The sequence below is a fragment of the Podarcis raffonei genome, chromosome 14 (assembly GCF_027172205.1).
Source record: "Podarcis raffonei isolate rPodRaf1 chromosome 14, rPodRaf1.pri, whole genome shotgun sequence".
NCBI classification, from domain to species: domain Eukaryota; kingdom Metazoa; phylum Chordata; class Lepidosauria; order Squamata; family Lacertidae; genus Podarcis; species Podarcis raffonei.
This window is the reverse complement of record NC_070615.1, coordinates 16573393-16599091: the sequence shown is the minus strand read 5'-3', so window position 1 is coordinate 16599091 and position 25699 is coordinate 16573393. Positions and strand designations below refer to the sequence as shown.

General features: G+C 44.9%; 2 protein-coding genes across 3 annotated transcripts in view; both read left to right on the top strand.

Moving 5' to 3' along the window:
* CEMIP (cell migration inducing hyaluronidase 1) overlaps positions 1-25699 on the top strand; it is a 166420-nt gene that overhangs the window by 36706 nt on the left and 104015 nt on the right. The gene's annotated exons all lie outside the window — the stretch shown is intronic.
* LOC128401389 (cell surface hyaluronidase-like) overlaps positions 1-25699 on the top strand; it is a 77556-nt gene that overhangs the window by 36235 nt on the left and 15622 nt on the right. The window contains exons 17-19 of the mRNA XM_053364361.1: positions 15717-15899; positions 20811-21033; positions 25590-25691. Coding sequence (XP_053220336.1) covers positions 15717-15899; positions 20811-21033; positions 25590-25691 — 508 coding nt within the window. The remainder of the gene's footprint in view (positions 1-15716; positions 15900-20810; positions 21034-25589; positions 25692-25699) is intronic.

Genomic DNA, 25699 nt, shown 5'->3' with positions numbered 1-25699 from the left:
CCAGGTTCCTGCTGACTTTTCTTCTTCTTCTTCAAACTTTTGGAAAAGTTGGCCTACTTAAGGCTTCTAAAAATGACATTAACAAAAGACCAGCAAAGAAGCTATGCCTCTGTTTTTAACTTTCGCTGCCATCTCTCTGATGTGCCGTGTTGTTTCCCCTTTCAGTAAGGTTTTTTTTGGGAAGAGATTCAAGTTACTGTTGGCATTCCGGCCTCAAGATTAAATCCAGCAGATCCCTGGCATGCTGTTCATTCTCATTAGTTTACACTAGCTGCTCCGCTTGTGATTTATATCCCACCTCTCCCTCTTTCTGTAAAGGGCAGCAGTGATTATGAAGATTGCCTATGCAGGCTTGCATTTCCCCAGTAGTCTAAACACCACAATGGCTTTTTCATTTTTTTCCTGTTATATAAACCTGAAAAACAAAACAGCGGGACCCTCCCTACTGAAATAATTCAGAACTGATAGACAGCGGTCTGGAAGAGTAATAAGTTTGAGTGCAACAAGAAGGGAGGCCCAGATTCCATCTTTTTCTCTGCTGTTTTCTGTTTCAAAAAAGGCTAGGAAGGATATGTGTGTGTGTGTACATACATTCACTAACAGCCTCTTTCCTGACTTGGCTCAGGAATTCTAAAAAACAGCAACCTAACAAATCAGTGCAGTTGTGTCTTATCAGTCCATATGTCTGTGTCTGCTGTATATTTGGAAAGTTGTTTGTCTGTTCTGTATGCACTGAGATCCTCCTCTGAGGGTCTTCTGCTGGTTCTCAAACTGCGAGAAGTGAGGTTACAGGGACTTCCAATGCAGGAATCTTTTACCCAACGTGTGGGGTTCAAACCCAAGATTAAGAGTCTCATGCCCTTCTGACTGAACGATCCCAACTGGTTTTGCAGAATCAAAAAGTTAAAAGCAGCGGGTATAAAAAGAATTTAAGGTTTTGAAGTTTTGCATAAGCCCTTAAAGACTAGAAATCAGTTGTATTCTGAACCGAATACCTGTTTGTGTGCGTTGTTATGGAATGGTAGTCCTAGTCATTTGTTGAATCAATGAACGTGTGTACGCAAAGCTCTCATGTTAGCAACTGACCTGTTCTTTTTTTTAATAAAAAAAATGGCACATTGCAGTTACTTTTAGAATCAGGAAGTAAATGTTTGCAGATGTCAGCAAGACCAGACAGGTCGTACCTTCTTTAGTAGATCTCCCTTTTTTTTTTAAGTTGATGGGGGAAACTGTACAAACAATACGGCTGATGATTAACCCTGATACACCCGTGGCTTTTTTGACGCAGGAAAGAATGTGCAAAATGCGTATGGTGCAAAATGAGGAGACAACGTGATTGACACTCTTAATGTCAGTCTCCTGGTCTTGCTAAGCACAGCTTGATAGCATAATTAAGTTATTTTTACCCCAGTGGACAGAGATAGTGGGGGATGCTGATGTTTCAGAGAGGCAGAAGTCATGTTTCTGGAATACGTATTTGACATTGGCTAAGAGAAGCTCATAGGGGGAATAAAGAATTTATCACCGGGGATTTAGACTGTTCCTGAGGTAATGTAATCTGTAATATTGACACTCAAGACTTGCGTGGTTAACTCCTCTCCTGAAGCTAGAATGCCAAGAATCCACCAGAAGTAATGGAAGGGCAGAATCATTGCTGTTTTTCTAGGAAAAGAGGTGCCAGAATTCACCATGTTCTCTTATAATGGCAATGGCGCCCACCTGAGAGGTGTCAGAACTGAGTTCTGGCTGGAAAAACCCCCAGGAATGAGTAGGAAGAGGTGGATTTTTCAGAGAAACAGCTTTGGTTACGTACTCACTATATTTTTAAAGCACATTCAAAGCACATCCTGGCCCCCTCAAAGAATTCTGGGCACTGTAGTTTGCCAAGGGTTTCTGGGGATTATAACTCAGTGAGTGATTCTGGAACTACAGTGCCCAGAATTCTTTGAGGGGAAAGAATATGCTTTGAAGGTATAGTGCTAACTCAACACACTAATGATCAGAACTCTGTATACCAAGGATGGGGAACCTGTGACTCCCCCAGATGATAATGAATTCCGGCTCTCATCAGCCCCAATCAGTATAGTCAATGGTTAGGAACTCTAGGAATTATAATTCATAAGCCTTTCTGTTTTGGAAGGTGTTTGCTTTATTAACCAGATAAGCTTTTATCCAGTGTGTTTGTTTTCACCTATGGGATCATCCAGCCTTCCTTTTGTGCCATGTTTCTAGGTACAGGCCCGCACTTTAAATTATTATTAATTAAAGCTGAGAACTTATTCTTCTTTGTGTTCTTGCCCCGGCGTTTGTTCCCTGCAAAAACCTGTTCTTTACCACTGAAAACAATTCTGTGGAGAACCAGAATTGCAGTTTGTTCCGATATAGAGCATTAAAGAGCGAGTTCTCCTGGGGAAAGCAGCACAGTGAAAATAGTCATCAGGGTTAGTAGTCGCTGGTTGCTTTATCCTCCCTGAATTTGCCTAATCCCAAATTGGTGACCATCACTGCTTCTTGTGGCAGTGAGTTCCGCAGTTTAAGTGTGCGAATAAGTCCTTTCTTTTGTCTATCCTCAATCTTCCAATGTTCAACTTTGTTGGATGTCCCCGAGTCCTTGCGCTACGAGAGAGGGAGGAAAACTCTCTCCGCACCATGCATAAATGTATTCACTTCTGTTCTGTCGCCTCTTAGTTGCCTTTTCTCTAAACTAAAAATCCCCAAAACATATAAAAGTTTGAGATTTAAACTCTGGGGTGGGGGATTTGTGGTTCCTTGCCTCACCTCCACGAAGAGTTATCACAGGGATTGTTCAGAACAGAATAAGATGTATGGAAGCACCATGAGTGGTGATAAGTTTGAGATAATGACACGCAGTAGTAACCTTTGTGCAATTCAAAACTTCTTGATACTGTTCCATGGTACGGCGGGAGGAGAAAGGGGGACAGTTTGATGATATTTGGCAGAAGAACACAGAGGGCTGATTGGAATTTTAATTGCTCAGAACAAAAGTCAGTCTCCTGTAGAACTGATTGAGGTCCTTGTTCTTTGCCTGCGTTGACTACATGTGTAAAGTCCTTCCAAGTCCAGAGGCCTATGATCTTTGCACAATGGATTCTTTCTCTTTGCAGGCCAACTTCATACTTAGCGTACTCTTTTTCCTTCTCTTTCATGCACACATCACGTAAGGACCAAAATTGCAGGTAGGGAGAATTGCTCAAAGGAATTGGCTTACGTGGAATGGCCATTTGCAAAAGCAAAACCACAACCAAACAAAACACCCCAACACACCTATGTTCACGACAGACATTAAACTCGTTAAGAGGAGACTGTCAAAAGGAGAGATTGAGGAGGAGGAGGGATAGGTACAGCTGGCAGTGGGTGGAAATATGGGCATGGAATGAACCCAAGGTGTAAGGACTTGGTGTAACAAGCTACTGCCTGCACACCAGTCTTTTGCCTTTACTTGCTTGAAAAGCGGCGAAATTGAATAACATCTCCCACTTTGAGTAAATTGGCCCATCGGTGCTTTATTTGCAGGCCGAAAGACACACACATTTAAATCATCAAGAGAACTGAAGTGGTGGATTGTGTTTGCCGTTTTTGTGGACTGTTTTGTGGCGCTGTTAATTGGGCTCCAAAAACGCTGCAATATTTACTAAGAAGTCTAGGCATGTTTAATGGGGCACGGCTGGTTCAATAAAGCTTTGGGTCTTTATTTAGCATGGATCTCATCTACACTACTGACGATATCATGGATGCTTTAGTTGAGATTCCTGCATTGGACTAGATGACCCTTGGGTTCCCTTCCAGCTCTATGATTCTATGCCTCGGCCCTCCAGATGTTTTGAGACTACAATTCCCATCATCCCTGACCAGTTGTCCTGCTAGCTAGGGATCATGGGAGTTGTAGGCCAAAAACATCTGGAGGGCTGAGGTTGAGGAAGCCTTTTCTATGCCTTACTTATTTTGTTTTTACCCCACCCATCCTCCAAGGCATCATATGTAGTTCTTTCCCCCATTTTAGCCTTTCTCACATGTGAAGTAGGTTAGAAGGAGGGATGAGGCAGCCCAAGGTCACTTATTGAAAGTCTTGAGAGCCTAGTAGAGAAGCTTGGGGCCCACTGAACCATCTGAACCAGACCAGACTAGGATCTTGCCTCTTCCTCCACTCCAGGGGTGTGCTGGAGTTCACTGCTTTTCTTCCCTGATAAGTGAATATCTGCTGTAACTAGCACAAGCCATGTGATGTGGAGACACCATGGAAGTTGAGCTTGAGCTTGATATATGGACTAAGTCTGTAAATGGACTTTGCACGTTTCGTATCTAAGGTTCAAAGAAGCCATGGTTTCTCTCTGGAAAAGTTAGCAACTCCTGCCTCTTAACCTGGGACCGAGAGAAGGCTGCAGATAATGTGGGCAGATCTGAGTGTCTGCCCCTATTGATTCTTATCTTAAACCCTCATAAGTTTTCTTCCCCCCTCCTCCCGCACTGTAATTGGCAGTGAAGTCAAGTGCAGTAAAGTTTGCAGGCTCATACTCTATCTTGAACCAACAATAGCAACATTAACCAGAGATCCTTGTAAGAAGCTTATCTGAGCTGGTTCGTTGCAAGTCTGTTGAGATTAAAATTAACTGAGCGGAACAAAAGGCCAAAAAAGAGGCTGTAATTGGCTGTTCAGCCTAAAACTCTGGCCATATGAAGTGCTGGAATGTTTAACATAAGATTGGAAGGAATGCACATATTAAAATTCTTTGCTTAAGATTTATTGGCTTGGCCTCAGGAGGTGGGACTCCTCAGGGCGAATTTGGCAAGGAGTGTAACCTAGAAATAGTGGCTGAGGCTGGAAAAGGAGATACAGGAACATAGGGAGCTGTTTAATACAGAGTCTGACCATTGGTCCATCTAGACTAGTGTTGTCTGCACTGAGTGGCAGCATCTGTCCGGGATGTTAGGCAGGGAATCTTTCTCAGATGCTGAGGACTGAACCTGCATACTACAGGTTAAGTACTTAATTTGTTCCGGAGGTCCATACTTAACCTGAAACTGTTCTTAACCTGAAGCACCACATTAGCTAATGGGGCCTCCTGCTGCTGCCGTGCCACTGGAGCACAATTTCTGTTCTCACCCTGCAGCAAAGTTCTTAACCTGAAGCAATATATCTGGGTTAGCGGAGCCTGTAACCTGAAGCGTATGTAACCTGAAGCATATGTAACCCGAGGTACCACTGTAAGTTGATGCTCTACTGCTCTTGGGGTCCTGCTAAAAATGGCAGCTCCTTTTTTACTCTCACCGGTCCCATCTGCACTATACATTTTAAAGCAGTATTATGCCACTTTAAACTGTCATGGCTTTCCCCCAAAGAATCCTGGGAACTGTGGTTTGTTAAGGGTGCTGCCAATGGACCATTCATCCCACCCCAATAGTCAGCCACCATTCCATGCCCAATGAACATGCTCAGTCCTCACCTGACTGGTTTTTTTTAGGCTGGGCATTATGGGAAATAGAGGAGGAAGAAGAGAGGATGAGAATCCTTGAAGATCTAGTGCAGACCTATGAATCATGGTCCGGCACAAGCCACCAGTTCAAATCTTGCCTTGGCCATCAACTTGCTAAGGTTGCAGTAGGACAGCTTATGAATCTCTCAGCCTCAACACCCCCCATTCAGTTTCTTGTGAGTGCTTTTTCCCCACTGTGAAAGAGGCTTCAATTTTCCTGCCTCATTCTCAGGGTGCTTGGGAGTTTCTTTATAACGTGGGTCAGTGTGCGGTTTTGAGATTATTTCATGGTTCTGAGATAAGAGATAGACATATATGTGTTTCTTTCCGGTAAAGATTTCTCCAGCACTCCGCAACCTTCCTAGCTGCCCACACTTCCTGACCTGGAAAAATCCCAGGGGAGGCATTACCTCATGTTGTCTCCTCCTGGCTTTTGGTCTGAAGTATCTGGGAGAACTGCAGAATGGAGCTGATTTGTAAAATGGAAGGACACTCCTGCAGACACCAAGATTCTCTCTCCTCGTTGATAGTTTTCCGTTTTATTTAGGGTCAGTTGCCGGAGAATGGTTGCAAGTGGATGGGAAATGCAGGGGGAATTTCTGGCACAGCACTTAGGAGTGTTTGAAGAGTTTGAAGGCAACAGTAGCAAACAGAGGAGGCGAATTTTAGTTTTATAGACAGACACAGAAGTTTAGCTTTGCTTGGGACTGTAACTTGTTTCGTTGAATTAGGGTAGGCTTTCCCAAACTTGGGTCTCCAGCTGTGTTTTGACTACATTTCCCATCATTCCTGTCCACTGGTCCTGCTTGCTAGGGATAATGGGAGTTGTAGTCCAATAACAGCTGGAGACCCCAGTTTGGGAAACCCTGATGAGAATTTTGCATGTTTTTGGCTCAGGGTACATGGGACGCGGGTGGCGCTGTGGTCTAAACTACAGAGCCTAGGACTTGCCAATCAGAAGGTCGGCGGTTTGAATCCCTGCGACGGGGTGAGCTCCAGTTGCTCGGTCCCTGCTCCTGCCAACCTAGCAGTTCGAAAGCACGTCATATGCAAGTAGATAAATAGGTACTGCTTCGGCGGGAAGGTAAACGGTGTTTCTGTGCGCTGCTCTGGTTTGCCAGAAGCGGCTTAGTCATGCTGGCCACATGACCCGGAAGCTGTACGCTGGCTCCCTTGGCCAATAAAGCGAGATGAGCGCTGCAACCCCAGAGTCGGTCACGACTGGACCTAATGGTCAGGGGTCCCTTTACCTTTACCTTTACACCAAGGCCATACTACAGTTCTCCAAAAGAAACCTCTGAGCTGATGATGTGGACCCAGGTAAGCATCTGAGAGCAGAGTGGGTGGCTGCTTGGTAGGTGCCATTTGAAGTGCTGGGTGGGAAGGCCGGTGCTTAAATCAACCTCTGCCCACAGCTCAGGCCTGGCATTTGCAGGAAGAAGCTGTGGTCTGGGGCACATTCCCCAAACCCATGCACATCTGCTGAATGCCTCATTCTGCCTTTGCCAATGCTACTGCTTGCTCAGTCTTCGTGAACATGTGTCCCGCTCGCCTCTGTTGATCACACCCTCCTTTTAAAGTGTTATTCTTTCTTGCTCTCTAAGCTGTTAATCATGCAGTGATTAAATTCCTTGCCAGTGATGTGTTCCAGGGGGAAAGAGATGATAATAGACCAGGCTTGAACAAGCCTGCAGCAAACATGCCCGGCTCCTATAATTATTTTATTTCTCTCCACCCCGGCTCGTGAGCAATCATCTCTGTGTTTACAGTTGGTAGGGGAGGGGTAAATGAGGAGGACGACGAGGATGGGAGGGCAGAAAAACCTCTTGGCAAGCTTAAGAACTACCAGCAGCTGAGTGCTTTGATGCGCTCTGCAATTAGGATTCCAATTAGTGTTTCAGCTGATGGTTCCACCTAAAATGACCCACACCGAGGTTCTTTCTGAAAGCCCTTTGCTTGGCCCCTTCCATTGTGGGCAGAATTAACAGACTTGCTTTTCCTAGCTGATGGGGAAGCAATGGCAAAGGATGCAACTGAGAGGTTTAGCGGTGGAGACACCCTATTGCTTAGGAACATAGGAAACTCCCTTATATACCAAGTCAGAACAGTGGTCCATCTAGCTCAGCAGAGAGAGACCTTAGATTGGGAGGTCAAATGCAGGCTTCCATGTCTGGCACTCAGGACTCACCCCTGGGCCCAGCCCCACTCCACACCCTCTTGAAGTGCTTTTGCAAGTGCTCTTGAACTCGATAATGTCTCTTGGTTTCCTGGAGGGATGTGGGGTGTTTATATTGTAGAAAGAAACCTCTGAATTCACATGGCTGCAGCATAGCCTACAGAACAATGAGTCATGTTCTTTGCTCTGCCCATTGGTTGCCTCTGGAAGGTTGCCCATGAAGAAAGACAGTCCTCTATGAATGTGAAAGTTACCTCATCTCTGGTTTTCACTGACCGGCTGCAGCTCACAAGGGTTCTAGACCTGGGTCTCTCCTGTTCCTAACTGGAGAAGTCAGGGATTGGACCTGGAACCTTCTGTCTGCAAAGCATTGCTGAGCTACAGCTTTGTCGATCTTGGTTAAAAGCTAGGTCTTCGGGGTTACAGTCTGTTGTATCATCAACATGTGCCTATTGCATCTGTAGTTGCCTATACAAAATGTGGATCCTTAGGGCTGATTCTCACATTTAATTGATATCTCAAAGTGAATCCTTCCCCCCTTCGCTTCTGGTAGTATCCCCATTGAAGTGGGGATAGAGGTCAGTTTTGGAAAGGGCACATCAGCTGCTGATCTCCCTTATTGCCTCAAAATAATATATCGTGATACTCTGAGCAGCAGTATTCTTGACAGCAGCAAGGATTTCTATATTGGCTAGAGGTGGACAGAAAAAGAAAGTATGAGAGATGTTGTGGAGCAAGTGTCCTGTGCTTGTGATAGGTACCGCGGTTTCTCGTTTTCCTATTGTCATTGGCTGGGCTTTGAAGTAGTTGTCCAGATAGGATGAGCTGGAGGGTCCTCAAATTCAGCAGGACCAGGTTACCAAATTTTGAAGTGAGTAAATTTTGAAGTGAGTAAATTGTTTAGTCGTTTAGTCGTGTCCGACTCTTCGTGACCCCATGGACCAGAGCACGGCAGGCACTCCTGTCTTCCACTGCCTCCCGCAGTTTGGTCAAACTCATGCTGGTAGCTTCGAGAACACTGTCCAACCATCTCGTCCTCTGTCGTCCCCTTCTCCTTGTGCCCTCCATCTTTCCCAGCATCAGGGTCTTTTCCAGGGAGTCTTCTCTTCTCATGAGGTGGCCAAAGTATTGGAGCCTCAGCTTCAGGATCTGTCCTTCCAGTGAGCACTCAGGGCTGATTTCCTTAGCCCAATTCCATCTGAAGAGCCACCACTACAAGGCCATTAGGCAACTCTGTACCTATTCTCTCTGTGTAAATTCATTAGATTGGCATGACAGTCATTCCCAATCCCTTAGGACTTTCCCCACCAGAAAATTCTATGCACCCTTTGCTAAACGGAATGCATTGTGAGTTCCTGCCAAAAATCTGGACCTGATATTTTCCAGGATTCTCTCTAGAGAGGATCCTTCCTCTCTCAGGGAAGGAAATCCAAGTTCAATCAGTATGAAACCTTTAGAAGTCCGTAGTATGGGGGACTTACCCAAGCATTCATACCATAAGCAATTCTTGGTTCTCATACTGCTGTCAGCAAACCTCTGAGGAACCTATGGTTGGGTCTGTCTCCTTCTTAGGGATGCAGATGGACCAGTCTATTTCTGGTGCATGTTGATTTTACATGTATTCAATCCATTTTATCCCATTTTTGTATCAACTCGCCATTAAAAAAACCCTCACCAGATAGAGATTTGCATGATTTTAAACATATCTCCAGGGATGCGGGTGGTGCTGTGGGTTAAAGCACATCAAAGTGCAAGTAGATAAATAGGTACTGCTCCGGCGGGAAGGTAAACGGCGTTTCCGTGTGCTGCTCTGGTTCGCCAGAAGCGGCTTAGTCCTGCTGGCCACATGACCTGGAAGCTGTACGCCGGCTCCCTCGGCCAATAAAGCGAGATGAGTGCCGCAACCCCAGAGTCGGTCATGACTGGACCTAATGGTCAGGGGTCCCTTTACCTTTACCTTAAACATATCTCCCTCTCACAAAATGCACATTTTTGTTTGCATTTGATTTTTATCCTGAAATATGCATATATTTTTCCTATGCATATTTGGCATGGTTTTTGAAGCAAGGACACCTGCGTTCCAATTCATGAGTTGCTTTGGGAAGTTGGGTTGGGTTGCTTTAAAATGCCATGATGAAATCCTTGAGTATCACTGCTCTTGACTATTACAACCTTTTTGTGCTTCCTTCCAAAGACAGGTTGTTGTTTTTTTAGCATAACACCATGTGTGTGTGTGTTTCAGTCAGGCATGCCAAACCCTGCAAATGTCAACACTGCAATTAAAAAGAGACACCACAAAACAGCCACTAGGTCTAACTTGTCAATCATTACCAGGAGGATGTAAACAGATATATATATATATATATATATATATATATATATATATATATATATATAAATATCTGAAGCACACTGTTTGGATTGTTGGATGGCAGTGATGGCGGGAGAGAAGCTGTAGAGTTGAAATTCTTGTCGCTGGAATTTTTTTAAAGTTTAACACCACTTTTGGAGATGTTTCATGTTGCTGTGCTATTTGTTAACTTTGCAGTGGTTAATATTCAGCCTTGCTTCTTCAAAGGCAAATATTTGGAATGGTAGGCAGAGAAGCAAATATATTTCTGATAATAAAAAGCCAAAGAAAATAAAACCCTGATGGTCAAGTGAACTGAACCATATTGCTAGAACAGACAGTAAACAGATGTATTTCCTTATCTTTGCTTGATTTCTACTTAAGTTTAGTTTCATTTCAGTGGACGCACCATCAACTTAAACAGACAATCTGTCTTTTGATTACTAATAGGGTTTGCCACCTTTCTTAAAAAACTTCTGGCCTTGCTCCTGTGCCTTTAACAGCTGCCATTCAGGCAGACATCTTGGTGGTCAGGCTTTTTCGGCCATGGAAATGAGATGGGGAAAGCCTTCTATTAGTCAGACTGTTGTAGGAATGAAGCGCGTAGGGGGGAAAACCCCAGCAATCTTGTCACATACTCCTGGATAAATCCTCTTGATTATTGGCAATTTTCTGCCCAGTTCCCAGTATATTATTATTATTATTATTATTATTATTATTATTATTATTAATAGTAAAGTTTTCCTTTGGAAGTGCTGTGGATGCCTCATGCAGTCTACTGTCTGAGGGTTGCCTCCCAATTACAGTATTGCACTACTTAGGTTTCCTCCAGTTTGCTAGAGGTTATGAGACTTGTTAGAACATCCCTTTCCCCCTGTAAAGGGAAGGTAAAGGGACCCCTGACCATTAGGTCCAGTCGTGACCGACTCTGGGGTTGCGGCGCTCATCTCGCTTTATTGGCCAAGGGAGCCGGTGTACAACTTCCAGGTCATGTGGCCAGCATGACTAAGCCGCTTCTGGCGAACCAGAGCAGCACACGGAGATGCCGTTTACCTTCCCGCTGGAGCAGTACCTATTTATCTACTTGCACTTTGATGTGCTTTCGAACTGCTAGGTTGGCAGGAGCAGGGACCGAGCAACGGGAGCTCACCCAGTCGCGGGGATTCAAACCGCCGACCTTCTGATCAGCAAGTCCTAGGCTCTGTGGTTTAACCCACAGCGCCACCCCCTGTACAGAGGTAGCTGCAATTCCCAAGTTCCTTGAGAATAGGGATGGATTGTTAAACCACTCTGCGAATTGTAACTCTGCGACTTAGGAGTCTCCTAACAACTCCCAGTCCTGATTTACTGGCCACCTCTGTTTTCAAACAAATGGAGCCAAACGAATATGAGTTTGGAAACACAAAGAGTATGAAACATGAATTTAGGTTGCATTAGCAGCAGGGGAAGCGCCAGTCAGGCCTTCGTGATCTGTTTGATTCCTGGATTTTCCATCATCCTGCGTAGTAGGTCAACAGATCTATCATATTTTACAAGGGAGAAAGAATTAAGGACAAGTTGTTCTAGGCTTTGGAAACCAAATTCAGATTCATAGACCTTCTGTTGTCCGTTGCAGCTTACATCAAACAGTGCCCTCTAGGTATTTGTTCGTTTTTTAAAAAGCCATTTCGGTTGTGAATTTACTGCAAATGGAGAAGTTTGCAGATGCAACTGCTCTGTTCTTTTCTTTCTTTTGGAGAATGATTCCATTCCATTCCATTCCCTTGTTGTTATAAGAAATGGTTTTTTCCCTAAGTTGCGTTCTCTTAAGTTCACTGAGTTCCTGAAGCTAGGACTACCGTAACGTTCTCAAGTTCAGGGAATTTGGCAGTAGCTTTGCAGCATTACAACATTTTGGATGTTGCCGTCCGAAGGAGAAGTGTTAAATAAAAATAGAATCTGTACAGAACGTGGAAGAGTGGGGTATAACAACAGCTGAGTGAAGAATCTGTGGACACAGTTCCCATTGCAATTATTACAAGCTGTTTGGCCAAAGTGAGTCAACTGACCGGGGGCAGGGGGTTTGATTTTGATGGGGACAGAAGAGGGGGGAGTGAGTTTGAAAATCCAGTTTGCTTTCAAGAGACTGTTTTTCATGACCAATTTTAGAAATAGTAAGTGGTGGTGTACAAAAAAAAAAAAAAAGGAAGAAAAAGAAGCCCAAATATGCACAGAGAATGACCCCACAATAATGGATATTTTGGCAAAGAAAGCATAGGGTAGAGGTAAGACAACTTTGTGCTACATGTTGAGCAAATCATGCCCCCCTCCCTTTGTTTATTTGAATTCCGGCAGCCTCTTACTAAGATTTGCTGCTTTTCTTGCTGTGGTGTTGTTGTTTTTAACAAAAATTAATACAAGGGAGGCTTGCAAAAGAGAGCATATTTTCCATTAGATGCAGCAATATTTCATCTAGTACACAGAGACAGAGATGGTGACAAGGCCAGCTGTAGGTTTCAGGAAGCCCTCAGCAAAGCACTCTCTGCTCCTGGTAGCTCTGAATGTAGTTGGGCAGGGTTGGTGGACGGCAGCAATATTGCAGCAGGTGCTAGGCAACTTGAAACTGTTTAAATGTTCCACGGTGCCTTGAAGCAGTGCTACGTACATTGGGAGCACTGTGGATAATTAAAAGTGGAGAAGCGCTGATCTAATACAGAAGGCCTCCGGGCTGGACAATGCTGGCACCACAACAGTTGCCCACAGATGCTGTGTGCTGATTCTGTGCCTGTCTGGTGTATTTTTTCCCCAGTGATCTGATGGTTCCTGCACTATATCTCGCCTCCATGGTCAGGGCCAGTAATGCTTCTGAATGCTAGCTGCTGGAAATCACAGGTGGGGAGAGCGCAATTATGCTTGAGTCCTGCTTTTCATCTGATCCATCCACTGCAATTATTAAGTTTGCAGATGATACCACCATAATGGGTCTAATTACAGGTGGAGATGAATCAGCGTATAGGGAGGAGGTTCAAAAAGTCTCCACATGGTGCCTAGAGAACAACTTGCACCTAAATATCAGCAAGACAAAGAAGATGGTGTTGGACTTTCAGAGGAAGAGAGGGGAACTAGCCCCGTTGTATATCGGGGGGAGGGCTCTGTGGAGAAAGTCTCTTCCTTTAAATTCCTGGGAGTTTACCTTAGTGAAGACCTCACTTGGAAAATCAATATAACCCTGGTGGTTAGGAAGGCCCAACAGAGACTCCATCTCCTCAGGGTCTTGCGAAAGAACAATGTCAAACAAAAATTGATGATCTCCTTCTACCGGGCCACAATAGAAAGTGTCCTTTCATACTGTATTACAGTATACGCTGGTTTGACAGCCACGGATAGGAAGTCCCTACAGAGGGTGGTGAATACAGCACATGATATCATGGGCTGTCCCTGGAGTTCCCTAGATGACATCAGGGGAGACCGCTGCCTCAGGAAAGCGAGGAAAATTGTTAGGGACGACTCACACCCTGGTCAGCACCTATTTAATCTCCTACCTGCGGGCAGGAGATACAGAAGTATAGTCAGCTGCACCAACAGGAAGCCTTCATGTAGCAAGCAACTAATAAATTGAATAAATAACAAAAAGCTTAAGCCTCACTTCAGCAAGGCAGATGTAAGATACTTGCCCTGGACTTTCCATGCTGGGTGGCTGAGTTGGTTAACTTCCATTTTGTTTTCCCATAATGCCCCAGAATAGGGACACTAAGTCCGGGGGTGGTAGTGTCCCCCACTAAGGGGCACTTGAATGAATAAGCATTTTTATATTGCAATGCACATGTGAGCCTTTTTGGATTGCCTAAATGTGAATAGGGATGTACACACACATACATCTGCAATTCAGGGCCACCATTACAGCAAGCTGTCGGTCTAAACCCAGCCACTCACAACATTTTAAAAACATTTCCCCGAAAGTCGAAATAGGAATACCAGAATAGGACCATATACTGAAAAATACAGATTCTCCAAAGAGACAATTGGTGAAACATACAAATTTTGGGAGAATAATGTATCATTAAGGCAAAACAACAATGTGACATTTCCCTCTCTGTCTCTGTAAACCAGAATGCATACATAGCATCAGTGAGTCACAGTTTTTGAAAATGGAATATGGGTCAAGAAACTACCCAAGTGATCTTGGTTTGTGTTTTTTTAAAAAAATATTGTGACCAGGCCAGAACATGTTCTTTCTGGCAAGACTTCTTCAGGTTGCATGAATTCCAGGAAGACATTTGTTGGGAAGGTTTCACTGTTTTCAGTTTTCTCTGACCTGTTTCCTTTAATAGCTTGGTTGTTGGCCCTGGCCTAATATAGGGTTTACACCTTGCTTGCCCGTGTAGCCATGGTGATGCTGAAACTAATACAGAGAGGATGAAGAGGAGTGTAGGGACTCAAGGTTGATCTTCTCTGTCTCTCCTTTTATGGCTGTCATCAGAAAGATGGCTGCCATTTGGGGAGACAGGAGTTTATATATGAACGAGGAAGGTGACGTTTGAAACCACGTGGCTTCGTGGTGAATTGAACTAAGGCCTATTTGAACACTAACCGTGAAGAGTGCCATGACAAATCCACCATCGTACATTTTGTTCCAGTGTTTTGTGAGCTTTTATCCAAATCATGTGCCTTTTACTTTAAACCACAGAGCATTCAAATGGTCCTAACAAGAACAAAAAGGCTTATGGCACCATATTTTATGGATGACACCACGCCTGGTGAATTCTCCAAAACGATGTCCATGTGATTGGAAAGCTAGCATGAGGAGAAGGCTGGCTGAAAGCACTTATTCCTGATAGGCAATGTTTTTCATCTGCAGGGCACTGGGTTTTGTATTTGAATTCTACGGGATATATTTATTTAACATATTAATATGCTGCTTGAATCATTCAGATTTCTAAGTAGGGTGCATTAAAAAGCCCCAGGAAAAAAATATAAAACTGAACACTGCCTTTAAATGCCTGCTTGTACAAGAAATTCTTAGCCATGTACCTGAACTTCAGCAAGGAGGATACCTGTCTAATCTCAGTTGACAGGAAGTTTCACAGGCCCACTAAACTGAATTCACCACATTATTGTTAACAACATGGCGGACCCTCCCACCTGCCACCTTCTTTCATGGTAGGTGGAGGAAATATCTATTGGAGGCTTAGGAACATAGGAAGCTGCGTTCTACTGCGTCAGACTGCAGCTCAGTATTGTCTACCCTGATGTACAGCATTTCTTCAGGGTTTCAAGTAAGGCTTCTCTCCCAGCTCTACCTGTATTCAAAGCAGATGATCTACCCCTGAGCTAAGGCCTTTTTCCCGATGCTCCCAGACGCTCAGTTCTCATAACAAATCTATTTGCTCGTCACAATTTATGAGACGCCAGTCATTGCAAAGCAGTCCTGAGGCAACTGTCTGAGGCCTAATCCAGGCGCCTGAAGAACCAAAGGAGCCTCTTCCTTTCAGCTTCCCTGGATGTTCTGCCAGTCCAGTAATAATAACCAGCAGCAGATGTGAATCTTTCATGGCGTGCGAGAGAAAGGGCTGGGTTGGGGATTGCAAGGCACATTCATGGTCCACCCAACCCCCCCTTGAAGATAGATCTCTCAGCTTGGAGCCAGTTTCTTGAAAGATGAGAAACGTTTTCTCTGGTGTACATGTTCATGTTTAACCTTCTTTTCTTTTGCCACCAGGGGAGACTGGCTCCATGTTGCTTTGTGTTACCCAAAGGGAACAGCGTTCACTGTTGTGGGGGACATTTACCAGCGGCAGACGGGGAGAGCGCACAGCGTCATGTGCTACCAGGCGGCCTCATCCCACCATAGTGTGTTGAATGGGACTGATGAACGGCTCTTTTATTTCGACAGCACATCAGGGTGAGTGATCCTGTCAACCCGGCACCTTTTCCTCTGCTGTTAGTGCTGCCAGTGAGTTGCAAAAACCTGTATTGCATGCACCTAATCCCTGTCATCTGAGAAAACATAAAGAAAAGAACATAACCTGCCTTATACTGAGTCAGCCTGTTGGTCCTCTCCATGGTTTCAGATATAATAATAATAATTTATTATTTATACCCCGCCCATCTGGCTAGGTTTCCCCGGCAACTCTGGGCGGCTTCCAGAAAAATATTAAAATACTGTAATCCATCAAACATTAAAAGCTTCCCTAAACAGGGCTGCCTTCAGATGTCTTCTAAAAGTCTGGTACTTGTTGTTCTCTTTGACATCTGATGGGAGGGCGTTCCACAGGGAGGGCACCACTACCAAGAAGGCCCTCTGCCTGGTTCCATATAACTTGGCTTCTCGCAGGGAGGGAACCGCCAGAAGGCCCTCGGTGCTGGACCTCAGTGTCCGGGTAGAACGATGGGGGTGGAGACGCCCCTTCTGATAGCTCTGTCAGTCCTACCCAGAGTTGCCAGGGAACCTTTTGCATACACAGCACAAGTTCTACCCCTGAGCCATCATCCTTTCCTAAAGAGCACAGATGTATCAGGTCAATCTCTACCGCCAATGGGCCATGGTTCACAGGCAAACTTGTGTGCCCTATTGCCCCACATCACTTTCAGGGGCCTGTGTGTCAGGAACTCCTGCATGGGCAATCTTCTCCATTTGCATTCGTGGAGAATCTATAGCAGAGAAATCCCCTCAGTACACTGGAAGCCCAGAGCAATCGACAGATTTGTAATGTGCCAGCTATTCCATTCCAAATCTCCCTTGCTACCCCTTCTCCTAAACATAGACATGATGTCTCTGTTTCGTAAGGAGCCTTAGGGTTGCATTTTCTTCTCCCCATCCCAGAAGCTGCATTTGGAGATGTGGCTGTTTAGAAGAAGGTCATGCTTCTGAGTGGAATACTTTACTTCCTCCTCATAGAAATGAATGGCACCTATTTTCTTGTGTGTCCGATAAAGTTTAAAAGAGGCGAAAACATAGACACCAGAAAGCTCTGTCTCGTTCAGCATCCTTCTTTCCACATTGGCCAACCAGTCACCTGTAGGAAGCCCACCAGCGAAACATGAAGGCGGCTTGCCTTTTCCTGCTGCTGTTCCCCAGCATCTGATATTCAGAGAGGCACTTCATCTGAAGGTGGAGCTTCCATTAACAGCCATATCCTCCATGATTATGACCAGAAGGGCTGTAGTTCATTGGTAGAGCAGTTTCCTGGAAGGCAGAAGGTCTCAGGCTTAGTCTCTGCAGCATCCCCAGGTAGGTCTGAAACCCTGGAGAGCTGCTAGTCAGTGCAGACAATACTGATTTGGATGGCTCAGTGGTCCAGCAATGTTCCTTTGTCTTACCAGCTTTGAATGTCATTTATTTATTTATTTAAGCTGGTGACTATCACCACTTTGAGTATATTGAATCTGATGTGAGATGCCTAATCCGGGTTCAAATGTTTGCAATAAAATTTAGATGGAAAAATATTTCTTGATCCGATCCAGGAAGGATCCCCGCCTCACAGGCAAGAAGCTAGTCCAAAAACACTGCAAGATCAGAAACACACAGCTCATAAAGATCTTATATTTATAGATCTGCCTATCACTCACTACCGCAGTAAAATATACAAAAGTCAGCAGCCAGTTTGCATAATGTACAAAGATACAATTTGCATGAATAAGACATCAGGTCATGATTTTTCCATCTAAAGTTTATCGCAAACATTTGAACCCGGGCCACTACATTTTCTACTCTTTAAAGGCAAAGGGACCCCTGACTATTAAGTCCAGTTGCAGACGACTCTGGGGTTGCAGTGCTCATCTCACTTTACTGGCCGAGGGGAGCTGCCGTTTGTCCTTAGACAGCTTTCCGGGTCATGTGGCCAGCATGACTAAGCCACTTCTGGTGAACCAGAGCAGCTCACGGAAACGCCGTTTACCTTCCCGCCAGAGCGGTACCTATTTATCTACTTGCATTTTGATGTGCTTTCAAACTGCTAGGTTGGCAGGAGCTGGGACCAAGCAACGGGAACTCACTCCGTCGCAGGGATTCAAACCGCTGACCTTCTGATTGGCAAGCCCTAGGCTCTGTGATTTAGACCACAGCGCCACCCGCATCTACTTAGCCTTTAATAGTCCCCCTGCATTCGGTATACTGAATATATTTTAGCATAACAATGAATTAAGTATCTCTTTTTGCTGTTTTGTATGCTTTGGGTTGTATCTGATATTTGTCATGCTCTTGAGATGACCCACTGACATTAATGGATGTGACTAATTTAGCTCCTGTTCATTTCAGCGGATCCATTCAGAGTATAACAAGTCCATGTTTAGTGTGTGTGTGCACGCACGTGCCATTGGACAGAATTAGGGTGATAATGATAATATTGAGCATTTGTATAGTCCATCAAAGTGTTTAGAGTCTTTCACATGCATAGTCTAGTTGCAATCCTTACAGCTACTGCGTAAGGTAAAACACTAATATTATTTTCCATATTGCAGAGTTTGGGGATGGAACTGAAGCAAAGAGGGCTTACCTAAATCTATTACTGAGTTCATGGCAGAGATGAAATTTGAACTGGGGACTTCTTGTTTTGGAGGGAAGTTTCCTTAGCATTCAGTAGGGTCTCACTTGACTTCCCTGGTGACTCAAGACATTAAAAGCCGTGCATGCTCCTATTTTGTGTAGGCTGGGAGCTCATTCTTGTCCATGCTAAAATGTAACAGAAGATCACGGTTTTAATATGTATTAAAACTGTCTTAGTGATGGTGCAAGCAGTAAGGATTAGTACATGGGTAGGCAAACTAAGGCACGGGGGCTGGATCCGGCCCAATCGCCTTCTAAATCCGGCCCGCGGACGGTCCGGGAATCAGCATGTTTTTACATGAGTAGAATGTGCCCTTTAATTAAAAATGCATCTCTGGGTTATTTGTGGGGCATAGGAATTCGTTCTTTTTTTCTTTCTTTCAAAATATAGTCCTGCCCCCCACAAGGTCTGGGGGACAGTGGACCGGCCCCCTGCTGAAAAAGGTTGCTGACCCCTGGATTAGTAGTAGATTAGTAGTTACTCTGCTAATAAACCTGTATTAGCTCTATAGGGCACACTAAGGTGGCTTATGCCAACTCAGACTATTGGTCTGCCTGCCTCTGTCCACACCTAGGCTGCCAAACAGGGATTTCTTCCGTGTCTATCTGGACATGCTGGGGACTGAACTTGTATGCATAGCATGTGATGTACCACAGAGTTACTGTGCTTTCCGTACGGCCCCAGTGCTATCATGGCCTATGTGCTGCACATGTGTTTATTTATGTGTCCCCAAGCTCAGTTATGAACTTTTGGTGCTTCTCTGGTATCAATAATAAAGAAGCTTACTAATAATAGTAACAGCTACATATGTTTGGTCCACAGTGTAAACCACATGCTTGTAGTTAAATTTTTATTTTTAAGCCCACTGTGACTGGAGGGGAGACAATAGAATCATCTGCTGAAGTAGGGTTTGGGGTTTTTTTTAAAGGGCAAATGTACACCGTGTTCAAAAATGTATTTTCTGCATCTGCATTGCTTCACTCTGACCATGGAGGCTGCGTTCGATTTATGAATGCCGAGTTAAAAATAGAACCTTGAGTTCTATGTTTAGACACAACACCATTGACCCGTCAAGGCTTGGAGTGCATTGCATGTCCCAGATCGGAAAAGGACTCTCTTGTACCTGCAACTTTCACAATGAGAATTGGGAAAGGCTTGTTTTTGCCTAGTCCTTCCTTGTAGATGTCACATTATCCCAAATTATGTAAACTTGTTGTTTACCAGCGTGTGGATTTTACTAGTTGCAGTTATTTATGAGGACGTGTCATCTGTTGTCCTTAAGAGCTCAGCACATGGATTTGATTATTACTTTTATTTATTTTGACTGTGATCTGAATGGAATCCCAGGGTTCAGCAAGTTTACTAAGTAGCAACAAATTACGGCTGGTTTCTTTCTTTCTTTCTTTTTTTTTTTTTTGGTTAACAGAACCAGGTGAGATTTTTTTTTTTTTGTAGCTTATGTTGAGAGAGAATCTTCCTTTCACTTTTTTCAGGTACATCTTAATGCATGCTAATAATCGATAACACTATTAATTGCTTTAAATCAATAAGCGATGTTTTTTAAAAGAGTATTAAATTATCATTATTATCTTACTCATCCTTCACCAAAAGGTCTCATGGCAGGTTATAGCACATAAAAACAAAACGCAAACCATAATCCCCAAATCAGTCGCCCATGCAACACTTTACAGCAAGGACACTGAAATCAATTCTTCGATTTTTAAGGGTCAAGATAAAGAGGTGCATCTTCAGCAGCCAGCAGGAGCTGAAAAGAGGTGGTGCCAGGTGTCCCTCTATGAGGAGGGAGTGCCACATTTTTGGAGCCATCACTGAGAAGGCCCTGGCATAAACTACTGTGCGCTCTGCCCTCCATGCTGAACTTCCAGGATGTTGTTACTGCTGATCTTCATCCCTAGGCTGGTCTATAGGGAAGGAAACTTCTTCCTATGTATCACTAAGAGAAAGAGTTTCAAACTGGGAAGTCTCTGGGTTTTAATTTTGCTTCTACCATGAACTCACTAAGGATGAAGCCTAGGTTCAAGATGATGCAGCAAACCAGATTCAGGTTTGTTTTGTCTACACTGAGTCAGCCACAGGAGTGGAGGAGGAGTGCTGCAGGAACTCTCTGAGTTGCATGCAACAGCACACTGCTGCTCATTCACACTAAACCGTAGCTTTGCTTTAAACTACGGTTTAGTGTGATGTGTGAACTTGACTAGCAACTGTGGTTCAATTTCCCCCCTTTGTCATGCTCTTCATATTAATAGGTATCTCTTTGTCCAACTTCAAGCACATGAAACTCGGAAGGGCCACAGCTACTGCTCTCAACGCGGCTGTGAACGCCTTAAGATAACAGCCTCGATGCCTGCAGGACGTCCCTGGAGTTGTGCTCCTAATCCCTTTTGGGAAAAAGACATCGGAAGGAAAGCTTCACAGCCCGCAAGAATTCAGCACCAGACTATGCCTTGCAGTCAATGCGGGGCTCCTTGGGTACAGTATAGAGTTCTTCTTTCATTGGGTGAACTGGGACAAGGTTAGGTGTTCTATGGGAATTCTTGGGGAGAGGTCCCTGGCTTCCATTGCCCCTCCCTCACATTGAGGCCCATTCTGACCAAAATACCTGGTTCTTAAGCTGGGGCCTCAGTATAGCAGTCTAATACAGTCATACCTCATGTTACATCCACTTCATGTTACGTTCTTTCAGGTTACGTCCTGCGGCAACCCGGAAATACCAGAAAGGTTTCGTCGCTTCTGTAGGACAAAGGGTCCCCTATACAGTGGTACCTCTGGTTGTGAACAGGATCCGTTCCGGAGGCCCGTTCGCAACATGGAAAGAGTGCAACCCGCAGCGGTGTGTCTGCACACGTGTGGGTTGCGATTCGCCGCTTCTGGGTTTCGTCACTCATGCATGCACAGAAGCACAAAATGATGTCACGTGCATGCGCAGAAGTGGCGAATCGCAACCCGCACGTGTGCAGACACACCGCTGCGGGTTGCGCTCTTTTCATGTTGTGAACGGGCCTCCGGAACGGATCCCGTTCACAACCGGAGGTACCACTGTATAGGAGATCCTGTGTCCTACTTTAGAGAAAAGTCTTCCATAGTAAGGGATGAACAATCCCAAGTCCTGGTTCAAGATGCAAAACCAGTAAAAAGGAGGGGAGAGTAAGTTTTCCTTTGATACTTAGCAGCACTTGAACTGAGCAGACAGTAACCAAAGGCTACTGAAGTGGTTTGAAGTAAAATAAGATAAGATAAGATGCAAAAGACGACTGAGTAAAGAAAAAGCTATAAAACCATTTCTACAATTGCTGAATTTTTGTTTTTTCATAAAATGACTGGGTCAACCTTCAGTAGCAGCCTTCTTAAGCAAACGTCTTCAATAGCGGCCTAAATGTCAAAATATGAGGGGCTTGTCTAATTTTAGTTGGTAACTGATTCCAGAGGGTTGGAGGTGCAACACTAAAAGCCAGGCATCTAGTACGTACCAAGGACACTTTTGGGGCATGTGTCACCCTTAGCAGTACCCCAACTGTGGAGTGCAGGGATATGTTGTCCGCTGCCACTCTCCTGGGCTCCAATCCCTGTAATTTCATCCTGAATATTACTGAAAGTTTTTAAAAATAATTTCTAGAATAGTTGTGCAAACTATACTTTCCTTTCTCTATTGTACATGGGTAATTTCCTTTTGTTGTAGCCAGACAACAGCCCATGAGAATTGTATTTTATACAGAAGAATTGCAAGTGCATCCTAAATATATAATCTGTGGAAAATACCTTGCTTGCAAGCTCTTAGCAAATGTAATTAAAATTCCTTTGGAAACTTGTGTCCCAGGCAATTAACAGTTCTTCTGATTCAATAATGCAGTACAGCTAATCTCCTCATGCTAATCCAAGCAAGCTCCTGTTATTCCTAGAACCTTTTATTTATTGAACTAAATTTACAAGAAATAATTGGAATTGTCAGTTAAAAACATTTTACAATAATAAAAATTAACTGTAAAAAAAGGAGATTAAATCACATCAACATCTATGTGGATAGGCTTGCCTGAACGAAATTATTTTAAGCAGGTGTTGAATGTGCATAATGAAGACGCCTTCCTGGTGTCAAAAGGCAGGGAATTCCAAAGTGTAAATGCTGCCACCCTTAAAAAAAACTAATTTCTTACAAGTGCGGGACAAGTAATATATGGCACCTGTAAGAATGCCAGCTCCACATATCAAAGAAGTCAAGTGAGCACATAAGAGGGTCAGGCAATCCAGCAAGTAATTGTATTTACAGTTATCACTCAGAGTTGACAAATTGTTAAAAGATTGTTCTCTCTTCCCTGCACCTTACACTTGTGAAAACAACCCAAAGTGGTAATTACAGAATATCACTCTTGTATTGATCCTTAGCTTGCTACAATCATCAGAGATATTTCTTAGCCTTTCTGCTTTTGTCACTTTCTTCCCCGTCCCGCATCTCAGAGTTCATTGCTTGAAAGGCAGGATCTCCCATTGCTATGGCAGACTGAAGATTATCCAGAGTCAAACTGGTCCTTGGGTTTTCCCCTTCCTCGCCGTGTGCTGAGGTCTTTTCCACAAGCCCTATTAGCTAGAGACACGTGGGGGGGTGTGATCCAGTGGTCTCCTATGGGTACCCCGTGACCCTCCGCCTGATTTCAAAAAGCTCTCTGCAAGTGATCAGTTTAGACCTCTGGGTGGGGAGGAAAGGGGCTTGAGGCAGAAAAAGAAACAGCAGGCTTTGGCTGTGTGCACACTAGGCCATGAAAGAACATCCTTTCCTCAAAGAATTATGGGCATTGTAGTTTAAGGGTTGCTGGGAACACTGGCGGAGGAAGAGGAGTGCAGGGGGAGCACCCCCCCGGCAGTGCAACCCCAGTGGGGTGCCATCGTGGCTGTCCCCCACCCGCGCTGGGTGCCACGCCCCTGCAGGTGGCGCACCATGCCCCCAGGATGCGCGCCAGCCCCGCCCCCACCTGCTCTCCGCCCCCTGGTTCCGGAGCATGAAGCTCCACCACTGGCTGGGAATGGTAGCCCCTCTTTGAGGGACAAACAACAGTACCCAGAATTCTTTGAGGGAGAGAATGTGCTTCCAGTGTGCTCTAATGGTATAGTGTGTATGCAGCCAGAGAGAGAGAAGGCGGGCTCACCCACTACTGGGCTCAGCCCTGTCTGTGGTTGGCATTCGACCCCTGACGGATCATCCTTGAAGGAATGCAGCCCGTGAGAGAAAAACGGCGCCCACCCCTGCCCTACAGGGAAACAGTGTGCTCTGCGGCTGCCATGAGTGTCCCAAATTGCAGTTGCGCAAAATTGCTACCCTTAAACCATCTGCAGAAGGATGTACCCTCTGACTTCATTTTTAGGAATATAATTGCCACTTTGGGTCATTTGAAAGGCCTAGTGTTGTGCCTCCTATGCAGATATGGGGGGGGGGGCGGACTTGCATGAGGGAGCCACACAACAAATGCCCCTACTGGCCTTCTCCCGACACTGTGAATCCCATGCATATCCTGGTATGAGTCCCTAGAGCTTGCTGACAAATTTTCCAGCCTGTACAGGAGTCTGTAAACTTGGTTCCTCCATGTGTGCCAGAGTATAAATGCAGATACTGTCATACGTGCAGTATAACTATTGTGCAGAGGCAACCAGTTCATAAAACCAGTGCCTTTATGTGATCCTTTGCTTGGTTGCAAGCATTTTGGGGGTGGGTGGGGCTGTTCTGTTATACACACACCCCTGCAGGCTGTTGCATGTGGTCTGCCAACCTTTTGAACTGAGCTGTTTTCTCTTGAAGTCTCCCAGCAACTGTGAATGAGGTCGTCACCCTGACCACAGGCATTCCATCCCATGTACTAATAGCAAATGCATTTTCTCTCGGCGCGAATCCGCTTGTAGCCAAAATGGCATACAGGAGGGGGAGGTATCCACAGACTTCGGGGGAACCCCAAGGGATTTGCAGAAGCACAAAAAGATAAAAATGGTGAGGAGGGAGAACCGTCAAATAGGGGTAAAGAGGACTGAGCGTGCTCAATGGCATTGACAGTTGAGTGGGGGCAGCAGATACAAAACAAGGGGGAGAGAATAGGATGGAGTATCTTGGGAAAGTCCATGATTGCCTGGATCCCTGAACAGGAATATGGTGGACGCTCGGGTTGTGAACGTGATCCATGCAGGATGCACGTTCACAACCTGCAGCGTTCGCAACCCGCAGCGGCGCGTCTGCGCATGCGCGGATTGCGATTCGGCGTTTCTGCGCATGCACAAAGCGTGATTTAGCACTTCTGCACATGTGTGACCGCCGAAACCTGGAAGTAACCTGTTCTGGTATTTCCGGGTTTTGGCAGGTCCGTAACCCAAAAAAACGCAACCTGAAGTGTCTGTAACCTGAGGTATGACTGTACTCCACAGTGTGCCATTTTGCTGCAGGTTGACCTCCAAGGGCTGTCTCTTGAAGTGCGTACACACCATGCATGTAAACCACACTTAAAGCACATTTAAAGAACGCCCTATCCCGCTCCCAAGAATTCTGAGAACTGTAGTTTAAGGGTGCTGGGAATTGTAGCTCTGTGAGGGAGAATTCTTTGGGTGAAGTCATGTGCACACTTGGATTTTTTGGAGATTTTTTTTTGCAGCTAGGCCTGTGCTCAGCCTTTTCTACAGTAGCCATTCACTGTTCTCCACTGCTTTAAATGGTTTTTATATTACCGCACACCGCCTTGATATTTTACGAGAGGAACAGCACATAAGTACTTTCATTCAAAAATAAAACAATTTGTTTCCAGCTGTTGGCCGCTGAGGGAGTTACTCTCCCTGAAATTTGTCTGTCTCTCAGGCTCAAGGTAGCTTTCAGTGGTCTTGATTTATCTTAATCCTTGGTGATGACTCCTGCTAACCCCAGCCAGCATAGCCCAATGGTCGGGGGGGGGGAGGTGATGGGGGTCTTTGCCCGACAACATCTGGGAGCCTGCAGTAACATCCCAAGGCAATGAATGTCGTGTGTTTAATCTGAGGTGGCAATTCTTCCTTTATAATTGCAGGTTGCTGTTACTAGTACACCTTCAGTTAGATACCTTCGGATCCAAATCCAGTCTGTCAGAAGAGCAGACCTGGAGAACTACTCAAAGGCGGCTTTTATTAAGGTATGTGC